Below are 11,276 nucleotides of genomic sequence, written 5' to 3' on the forward strand. Positions count from 1 at the left end.
ACATTCGCCTGGCCTGCCCCACCTCAGTATATGGACCGCTCCATTTCCCTCAGTTCTTTGCCAGATTGTCTTGTGTGTTTCCGTAGCTTCCAGCAACCTGTTATCCTGATTCTGATCTTGCCTGTTCCTGTTTTGACCTGCCCTTTTGGACTTGGACTTTGGACATTCTCTTTTGCCTGCCCCATTCTGGTTTTGTTTGCTACGCGTTGCGACCTTGTTTTGATCTCTGCTGGTAATAAATACCCTAAACCTGAACTGTTTCCTGTGTCGTGCATTTGGGTTCTTGCCTGCCGTTTTGTGACTCCTGACACCTCCAGATGAATGGTTCCATAAACTGGTTCTAATAGTGGCATCTCTGCTGCTGTTCACGGCAGGCCAAATATGACACGTTTGCCAGGCTTCAGTGGCCCTCATCGCTTTGTGGGCTGGATTTTGCCCATGGGCCGACAATTGAATAGCCCTGCTGTATGCCTTTTGAGACCAGGTGAATGGAAAACATTTGATGAAGCGCCACCATTACAAGGTGGAGCAGTATGGCATTAAGGATTTTAAAGATACACTTTATTGTGCGGCACAATGGCAGTCCTCCCAGAGTTAACATTAGTTTCATGGTCAGGCCTCAGGAGCACCTATAGCTGGAAGATTAGCCCATGCTTTATTTCAGGTTTGATAGGTCACAAAGAGTCACGTCATAGAGTTCCCAGCTGCTCATCTTCTCTGCAGAGGTTTAACTGTGTCTATCTCTTAAGCTGAAGCGATTCACCACAGACAGACCCTCTCCCTCTCTCAGAAACTATCTTTAGTCCCTCACAGTCCTGAATGGAGAGCCTAACTTTATCAGTGCCTCTGTCATGGTGGCTGTGACTATTTTTAGAGGAAGGGGGCTTGGAGCAGAAGCAACTGTCAAAGCATTTTATACCCCCAGCCCTCACTCTTTCTCCCCTTCCTCCAACTCTATTGCAACTGTCTATCTTAACAGACAATGACAGAACCAGGACTCCAGCCATTTGCAGACGTTTTCCTCTCTGCCAGGCCACAGTAACACCAAGGAACTAAAGCTAAGACGTGCTGTTTTGATGGATATTGAGACACAGTTTTGTTAAGAAATCGGCAGATCGTTCAAGTTTTTAAGAAATGAAAAGGACAAATTGAAGATTGAGCAAGTGGATGCGAGTATTTTGGGAAAGATATTTGCTTTCAAGTAACTGCCAACCCCAAACGCACTCAAGTTGATCTTGTCCAGAGGGGAAAGCCAGCCGGAGTTAGTCACATTCAACAAGGTATGTGTGACTAATAATGTGCTTTCTTGGAATTAATATGATCATTCTTTTGTTTATTTTGTTGGGACAGTGCATGTTAATGAACATACATGGTAAACATGCTATAAACATGCATGAATGAGAAGAGAAGGTCTAGACTCTAGTGTAATGTTTCATGTTAAGATTTAAATTTTTTAAATAATACTGAAAATGGAATCATATCTAGCATTGAGTTTTAAACAATATGATGATAGGCAATACTCACGCCGTAGAGGTAGGTAGAGGTACCCATTTCCGTGGTCCCTAAACATAAACAACTTATGATATCCAATGGCACTTTTAAATCCTGTACAAATAATACTATTACCAAGTACAAACTAAACTTGACTCTGAAAACAAATCAAAAACATCCATAAACTTTATTGATCTACAAAGAATATTATAATTTGTGTATGCACACATCAACAAAACAAGTACATAGAACTAACGAAAAGTCCACTCAGAGAAGCATATTTAAAGCACATGTTTTTGTGTGTGTTGATGACTTCAGGTGGTTGATTTCGCAGCTCGCCTGACACATGGCGCAGTAATTTTAGTGACAGTGCACTTATAAATACCTCCTTCAGTGACACTCAGGACCAGCTGTGAGAACGACCACAGGGTTAGCCCACTTTACTGACCTGTTAAACATGCTAATTTGTGCAAACCTGGGGGAGCACATGTCTCTATTTACCTGGGAGTCCCAGTTTTGAGCCCTGTTTCCCATGTCCCAGCAGATGTATCCAAAACCATTGATTTGTCCCAGTTTTATTCAAGACTTCTCCCAGTTTTGACCACTTTGAGACCTGCCAACAGTAAAGAAGGGAATTTATTTTTGTTTCTTTAGCCAAACTAGAGAAAATCTGGCTTTGGGATAACCAAACACAAAATATGCACTAATTTCCACTGATAAAGGTACACTGACTCACAAGTGAGCTGTGAAAGAGGTATGAACGATCCAAGTGCATTAAAATGTACTTAATTATCTACGTTTTTAACTATTTTATTATTAGTTCCCATTCCAACTAGTATGTCCCCGTTTTAGTTCACCCTATGCTAACAACTACATCACAAGCTATATTTGAATCATGTGAAGCAGTAAAACATCAAACCAACCACAACGTACTTGGACAAAAAAAAAAAAAAAATGGAGAAAAAATCACTCCAGTCGATTTGTCCCCTACTGATAGCAATGGCATATAGTATGTTTTGCGTACGTTCAAGAGATGTGCCTTTTCAGTTCCAATACTGATCCATTCCTTACTATATCTGCTCATTCGTAACCAATATAAAGTATCTATTTCTTTCCTTTAAACCTCAACTCTTTATCATAAAACTAACTCCAAAATGTTATGGTACTGGTTATGTATTTTTCAAGCAGTGTATAAAATAATTCTACTAACTAATAAATTACATTTTTAAGTGTACTACAAGAATTGTTCACAGGCCTGTGTTCTCCTTTACTTGCAGATATTTTCCGAAAGTTGAACCCCTCAAAACTCTGAACATGGACATTTTTGGAGGTGCCCCACGGGTCCTGGGGTATCCACGCCCTTTGCTTGCCCTGTGTGGAACTGATGCCACACTACGCTGCCAAATAGGCGGGGACCCTCGGCCAGACGTGGTTTGGGAACGCAAAAATGTCCAGATCTTTACGGAGGGCCGGTACAAGCTGTCAGAGGAGGGCAAATCGTACCTTCTAACCATAAGTTCAGTCAACCCAGAAGATGCAGGCCAGTACATATGCAAGGCCAAAAACAGTGTGGGTGAAACATGTGCAGCTGCTACACTAAAAGTGGAAGAACAGCAACAGGATAAACAGTTGGTGGTGAATGGAGAATTGAGCCAGTTGAACGGTCATGACAAATTGCAAAACGGAAATTGCATATCAGAGAATGGAAAGTTGGTGAACGGGGAGCAAAAGTCAAACAGATTGATGGAGAAACTTGATGACAACGAATTGAGTTCAGACCGACCACGGTTCCTTATCAAGCCTTTGTCGCTGCGAGTTGACCGAGGAGAGGATGCAGCCTTCTCCTGCAAGATCTGGGGAACACCATTGCCTGAAGTTGAATGGGAAAAAGATGGCAAAAAGCTAGGAGATATCTTTGAAAACTCTCATTTCAGCGTGAGCAGTCAGGAGGGTGGATGGTTCCAACTCAAGATTTACAGAACACGGATGCCGGACAAAGGAGTGTACACTTGTAAGGCTGTCAACTGCAATGGTGATGCGTTGGTAGGAGCAGTTCTACTTGTCGAGCCGGTGCCAGAGAGAGAAGAGAGCAAGAGGTCATCAAGCGGGCACACAAATAGTCAAAACTCCCCCAGGCTACGAGGAGGAAGGTTAGGCATACTCAGAAACAAAGAGGAACCGCCAGTCAATCCGTCGAAAGTTAAGAAGTTTGCCGTGGCAGAGGGAAAACACGCCAAGTTCCGGTGCTTGGTGACGGGGAAGCCCAAGCCGGAGATAGTGTGGAAGAAGGATGGCGTTCCGTTGGACCCTGGTAGAAGACACCTGATGTTTGAGGACAGGGAGGGGTACTATACCCTGAAGGTTCTGTACTGTAAAAGGGAGGATACAGGGCTGTATGTATGTGCGGCCTCCAACGCTCTTGGGAATACGCTGAGTGCAGTGCATCTGTCAGTCAAAGGTAAGCGACATGCAGAGGTGGTCAAAGTACTGCTGTTCATTACTTCAGTAATACAATACAAATAAAAGTAACTCAGTGAAATTATTACTTAAGTTGAGTATCCAAAGTAAGTGGAGTCTTTTTTCTTTTGTGTTTCAGTTTTCAAATGTACATAAACAGAACAAGCAAAAAAACACAGAACACAACAGAAACTGACCAGAAAGCGAAAAGAAGAAAATAAAATTCAAACATTCAAAAACAAAACCATGGCATAATTTAAATATTATTTAAATTAAAATAACTATCCCCAGTTGTGTTTCAAATTTGTCTATTTCTAAGTTAAACCAAATGCTATTTTATCCATTTGTTTTATGTCTGTTACTATGTCAGTCCAGTCCTAGATTGTAAGTGATGTTTGTGTCAACCATTTTTTCTGATGGCCTTTTTTCCTGCCACCAAAAGGACATTCCAAAGGTTCCATGGCACGAGTTTTGAGGCCCAAGTACATACAGTTCTAAAGTTCAGAAGGATGGCAATTTCAGAAACAGTCTACCATGCATTGTGAACTTCAATCCAATATTTTTGAGCGACAGGACAGTCCCAAAACGCGTGATAGTGGTTTGCCTCCTGGCTGCCACAGTTTCCCCAACAGTTACCAAGTCTTTGTGAATAATGAGCACTTTGACATGCTGTCGTGAAAAAACATGACAGATTTGTCCAGAAAACTGCCTCTAAACATGTGATTTTGTGGTCCTCAATTGAGATGTCAGCACAATTCCCACTCTTCATTGGTCAAAACAAGATTACCTTCTCTTTCCCATTCGTTATTAATATATTTAGTAGAGTAGTTGTCCAGATTAGTAATGCATTGAAGTAATTTAGATATTATTCTCCTTGAAAGTTCTGATTTAAGCAGGTTGTAATGGTCTTTACTTTGTTAAATGTCTTGGTTATAATAACTCCTCATTTGTAAATACCTATACAAGTCATTTTTCTCCAAGCCAAAGGATTCTTTAAACATATCAAAGCTTTTCATTTGATTATATTTTACAATCTGATGAAAAACATGTATACCATTTGTAATCCAGATATTGAAACTCAGGTCAGTACTATTTGGTACAAAACCTTGGCCATAAACCAAATTTACAATTTTAACATCTTTGTTTAGTTTGTTGTTCTGATTAGCTCCTTCCATGTTGTAACCCTTATTTTATAGACTCAGTTGGCCATAGTTGTATGATATTCTACTCTATAATGTCAGCTTGATTCAATAGGTTGGTCTTACAAACAGAGCTGAATTTTGGTTTATACAGATTTTTGTATTAATTACATTACATGATCAGCACTCATTGAGAACAAATTTATGAGAAAATCAGGTCAATAACCCTCAACTAGAAAACTTAATAGTTCACCTTTAAACATCAAACGGTCTACCTTCACCTGAGGAGCCTAATGTTCTGTGGGCCTATAGCCTACTCTCTGTGGCCCATTTGTGGACCCTCACCCACTGTTTTAGAACATAAAGTAATGCAGAGTACAGCTTCAAATAGGCCTAATATTTGAGGGCTCTGGCCGGGTCCAGGCCATTGACAATCATATTACTGCGATGAGACAGTGGCCCACATTAAGACAGCTCTGAGCTATAGAACCGCATGGGACAAATAAATAAACTGAATTGAACTAATCCCACTTAAACAGAGGGAAACATGTATGACACCAAAAAGCTCATTCACAGATTGCACCCCGCAGTCTCGCATCAAACTCAGCCTCATTCATTACGTTTCACCAGCGTTGTTCTACTCATTTGGTTAAAGCGTCCTGTGATAATCTCCTCTCGTCTCCACCTTCTCAGTCACAGCGAATGGTACCACACACGCATGCCGCCCCGTATCACCTCAATTCAATTCAATTCAATGTATTTTTGTAACGCCCAAAATCACAACAGTTGCCTCTGAGGGCGACGAACTCTGCCACGCAGCCTAGAGGGAACAATGCTCATGCCTAAAACATGCAAAAAGACCACAAACTCCAATCCAAAAAGAGGTCAGTGGGAGGAGGAAAAAAAAAATACTAAGTAAAAAAAGGCCCTCCAGTAGGGTTGATACAACATTTTTACCTTGGTATTTACAAACCAAAGTTGGAATACACTGGCCCAACTGGCAAATAATCACATCTCCAGTAAAGTCCAGGTGCCTTTCATTGTTGTACTGAATATTTTTAGTTTTACATTCACATTGATCCTCAGCGTTGCAGGATAGAGCAGAGCATATTCCACATTCTTCTCTCTCAGGCGGAATTGCACTGGATCAAAAACTTGACCACTTGCGCTGATTAGTTGTTGAAGAAAGAGACTTGGGGCTTGGTTGATCCAGGTTGGCCCGCGGTGAGACGTCTGGATGCAGCCATGACACGCTGTTTATCACTGAAGTTGTGGAACTTCAGTATAATAGGCCTTAGACGCTGGTTTGGAGCCGGTTTGGGAGCCAGGGAGCGATGTGCACAGTCAATCTTTATTTTCCCCTTTTGTTGGAAGTTTAAGATATTCAGGGGTCCAGATCTCCATATGCAAAGCCGCAATGATCACCAAGTCTACCTCGCTCTGGGATCTCTCCAAATGCATCACTTATGCGTCGCTTATCTCAGAGAAATCATATTCTACAAAAATAAAAATAGACACTGGTAACGCTGTGATCATAAGTAGACTATTCTCTGTTTACACTTAAAGGTGCACGCATACCCAGTTGGTTAGTTTGAACCAACTTGTGAGATGAATTATATCTATGACTGCTCAAATTAATAATACATCTTTTCCTTGTTCTTAGGCCCATCGGTGCGGTTCAGGCTTCAGCTCAAAGATGTGGAGGTGGCAGAGAGGGATGTGGCGGTGCTGGAGTGTGAGGTGCCGGATGAGTCCCTGCCCGCAGCCTGGTACTTGGAGGACCAGAGACTAATGCCCAACCAGAAGTACGGCATGGAGCAGAAAGGCACCAGAAGACGTCTCACCATTCGAGACGTGAACACTGACGACGACGGGGTTTACCTGTGTGAGATGCCCGATGGAGCCAAGAGCATAGCAGAACTCTCAGTTAAAGGTATGTGCTGGTATTTACTGTTGGAAATGGAAAATGATCTAAAAGTGTTGTTATGGGAAATAGCACAAATCCACTTATAGATTATAACATCAATAGTATTCTACAATACCTACAACATACGACATTCAACGACATAAGACAAGGACAGGCCCGGACACTCACTAACCTTTACTCCCCCCTTCTTTACTTCAGAATTATTACTTTAGATTCAAGATAAAGTAAGGTACAAAAGTATCTGTATTCATTTATTTATGTTTAAACCTAAAATAATCAGTAATGTGTTGAATATAGAAATAAAAGTAGAGTAAAAATTAAAATCAAGGTGTAAAAAAGAAAAGAATAAAATTAATTCAAGTTGGTTGGTTGTTTTGTTTACATCTTTTACAGTGTGCTTGATACGTTTACCTTACAGTAAAGCAGTAACTTTATGAACACATTTTTATTGTCATGAGGAGCATAAGCCTCCAAACCTATTTTCACAAAGTGATATTGAACACATTTTGCATATTACAGGGACAAAATTATACAAACGTATATTTCTATTTTACACAGAGATTATTAAATATTATCTAGCTAATTAATTTATTTCAGAAACTAAAATGTACATTTTCATGCAGGCCCCATTGTGCGTAAACTTCCCCGTAAGCTGGAGGTGCTAGAGGGCGAGAACGCAGCCTTCTGTGTGGAGGTGGACCAGGACGACATGGAAGTTCACTGGTTCAAAGATGGACTCAAACAACACGAGACGCACCAGACCATCCTCAAGTCCTTTGGCAAGAACCACATCCTGGTTTTCGTCAACGTGTCCTACCAAGACTCTGGGGTCGTGACATTTGTGGCAGGGAGGTCCACTACAACATCTCGCCTCAAAGTTAAAGGTATTGTCAGAGTTCTCGCAATTTTTGTGCCTTCACAAACTCTTGAGAATCCCTCTTGTTAGGCTCTCGCTAATTTGTTTTCAGTCCACACCAGGGGTTTAACGGGCCAATAACATGGCATTTAGGGCCCACAGGCAGGACTGGACCCAATCACAGAGATGAATTGTGGTTTCGTAAGATTGCTTCACAACATTGCGCAACACAACACTTGGTGGCGGTAGCTCAGTGGCAGAGTGCTCGTCCTCTGATCCAAAGGTTTGAAACCTGCTCTCGACATAACATCCTAGGCCTAGGTAGAGTGTTACAACACTGACCCACAAGTTGGCAGTGCTATCGCAGCTGGCTCAGGTGAATACTAGAGCTGTGTCCTTGGGCAAGACACTTAACCTGCCTCGCCCCTGTTGTTTGCGTACACTGGTGTCTTAATGTGTGTGAATCAATTTTCTCTCTAATTCTTCATGTGTCTGAGCAAACACACAAACATCCTGGGCAGCCCCTCGGACCACTGTGAGCAACATCAGACGTGCGCTCTGTGGTCACGCCAGTAAGTTACATACTTTTAAAATAATCAAATTGCAGCAGTCATTACTGTTAGATTACTTTTAATTAAGTGATTAAATCCACAGTGAAAAAGAGGGTTAAAGGCAGAGCGGCCCACAATGACACCATAACATACAGTTATATTTACTCCTGGGAGTGCTATTCATTGCATATGTATTTATTTTATAGACTCAGTTGGCCATAGTCTTATGATATCCTACTATATAATGTCAGCTTGCTTCAATCGGTTATAAACAATAGAGCTGAATCTTGGTTTATACAGATTTTTTAATTATCGGCACCCATTCTTTTAGTACAGCATGTAACCATGTACTTGTGAGGAAATCTAAAGAATCCTTAATCAAGATAAATGAAAGATAGATGAGTTTATATCATACTGTGGAACACTTTTATGAGAAAACTTACATACAGCACCTTTAAACATCAAACTGCCTCATTTCACCTGAGAAGCCTAATGTTCTGTGGACCCGTAGTCTACTCTGTGAGAACCACTGCTTTAAACATACTTTATAATACACTAATGCAGAGTACAGCTTCCAATAGGCCTAGTATTTGAGGGCTATGGCCTGGTCCGGGCTGTTTCAGATCATATCACTGCAATGGGACAGTCCGTAAATCTGTCTAAAATCAGTCTTTAAATAAAGAAATAAACTGAACTTATCCCACTAAAACTGTTCAGAGGAAGAAATATATGACACTAAGAAGCTCATTCGGAGTGCACCGCGGCCACGTCTCTCGCATCGTGCTCAGCATCATTCCTAAAGTTTCACCAGCGTTGTTCTACTCACTTTGTCAAAGTGTCCTGTGATAATACATCCACCTGATGCAGAGCTGATGTCCTCTGTTACAGCGAGTGGTCACACGCTCTCACGTATACAACGCACGTACTGCCCCGTATCACCACTCAGCAGCGGCTGCTCGTCTCTGCGTGACCCGCTGCTCTCTGGGGTACTCTCACGTGAGGCCATGCAAATCCACCTGATTCTGCAGCATTTGACCCGCGGGAAATCCTGTCTGCCACAGGTCTCTAGTCACAGCTAAGACAGGGGCCCACAGGGGCCCGGTGGAGCTGCTCCCCTCCTCTATAGCTCGGCCCAGATCAGCTCACTTGGGAAAAAAGTAAACAGTGCTGGAGATTTAACGTGTTTGCTCTGAGATGTTGCCAAAAGCACAAAATAATGTATGTATGATTTTATGAAACATTTATAGATCTAAAGTTTGGTGCTAATGCTTAGTTACCAGATGCCCCTAACGTCTTTTAGCTGCCGCTTAACCCTAATTGGGTCTTTGTCATGCTGTATGTATGTATGTATGTATGTATGTATGTATGTATGTATGTATGTATGTGTGTATGTATGTAAGTATGTATGTATGTATGTATGTATGTATGTATGTAAGTATGTAAGTATGTATGTATGTATGTATGTATGTATGTATGTATGTATGTATGTATGTATGTATGTATGTAAGTATGCATGCATGTATGTATGTATGTATGTATGTATGTATGTAAGTATGCATGCATGTATGTATGTATGTATGTATGTATGTATGTATGTATGTAAGTATGTAAGTATGTATGTATGTATGTATGTATGTATGTAAGTATGCATGCATGTATGTATGTATGTATGTATGTATGTATGTATGTATGTATGTGTGTATGTATGTAAGTATGTATGTATGTATATATGTATGTAAGTATGTATGTATGTATGTATGTATGTATGTATGTATGTATGTAAGTATGTATGTATGTATGTATGTATGTATGTATGTTTGTGTTATAGTTCCTGTACCTTCCTTTTGTAAAAACATCACAGACTTGATGAACTTGACTTGAGTTGTTGTTGTTTTTCTCTAGCTACAAGACACCTCCCACCTATCTGTCCAGTCAACATCAAAATGGACGACGACCGACCTAACAGTGCTCTGCTAACCTGGTGCCCTGCCCCCAACAGCCAGACCACTACGCGGTCCATGTTTGTGCTGGAGAGGCAGGAGGTGGGCTCTCAGGAGTGGCAGAAGTGTTTCAGCTCAGAGACGGCCACCTCGGCTGAAGTGTCTGGGGACAGTGTGCCGGGTGAAGGAGACTACCGCTTTAGGGTCTGCTGCATCAATAAGTACGGGCGGAGCGGGCATGCAGAGTTCCCCAGAGCTGTTCACCTTGGTAAGACATGGAAAAAAGCTAAAGGAAGGAAATCATTGTCAATGTCAAGGGCTGAGACTTAAAAAGCTACATTCCTCTAACTTTAAATTAGGATACCAATATTTGTATTTTCTTTTTTCTTTTCTTTTATTTGTAATGCACATCCTTCCTGTTTGGTTAGAACGTATTGTGAACATAGCTGGCAGCAGTGTTGTGAGTTCCAATCCCAGCTCCGACTTACTGCATGTCCTCCCATCTCCCTCATCCCCATTTCAAAATTAAAGTTTGACCCGATGGACCAAATCCAGGAAGTGACACACATTTGAGGACGCACAAATGAACGTGAAGATCCTTATGGTTGTAAAGAGTACAGTTCCTTATTGCGGCACTTTGGCACCGCAGAATGTTGCTTGTTCAAGTAAATTATTTTTATTTGGCCCACATATCACCAAATGCATCCATTTATGCATAAATAAAGCTATGAAGAAGGCTAAAAGTCTACATAGGATACAATGTGACCAGAAAGAAGACGTAAAGATACATTTTTGTGTAGAATTCTTTAGCTGTTACATGCGCTTAAATCTTAACAAAGATAAATTATTGTGTGAATATTTTGCTATATATTTGCAATGCATATAACTGATCAAAAACAAGAATGTAATAAATAT

The 11,276-nt window shown here is 41.1% G+C and overlaps 1 protein-coding gene across 1 annotated transcript in view; it reads left to right on the forward strand.

Moving 5' to 3' along the window:
* The first annotated feature begins 932 nt into the window (after positions 1 to 932).
* obsl1a (obscurin like cytoskeletal adaptor 1a) overlaps positions 933 to 11,276 on the forward strand; it is a 34,656-nt gene continuing 24,312 nt past the window's right edge. Inside the window, exons 1-5 of the mRNA XM_072446956.1 lie at positions 933 to 1,280; positions 2,769 to 3,949; positions 6,751 to 7,020; positions 7,638 to 7,898; positions 10,324 to 10,629. Of these exons, the coding sequence (XP_072303057.1) occupies positions 2,806 to 3,949; positions 6,751 to 7,020; positions 7,638 to 7,898; positions 10,324 to 10,629 (1,981 nt within the window). The 5' untranslated portion in view covers positions 933 to 1,280; positions 2,769 to 2,805. The remainder of the gene's footprint in view (positions 1,281 to 2,768; positions 3,950 to 6,750; positions 7,021 to 7,637; positions 7,899 to 10,323; positions 10,630 to 11,276) is intronic.

This window comes from Eucyclogobius newberryi, unplaced genomic scaffold (genome assembly GCF_026437365.1).
Source record: "Eucyclogobius newberryi isolate DKJ021-1_F unplaced genomic scaffold, fEucNew1.0.hap1 SCAF_1, whole genome shotgun sequence".
NCBI classification, from domain to species: Eukaryota; Metazoa; Chordata; class Actinopteri; order Gobiiformes; family Gobiidae; genus Eucyclogobius; species Eucyclogobius newberryi.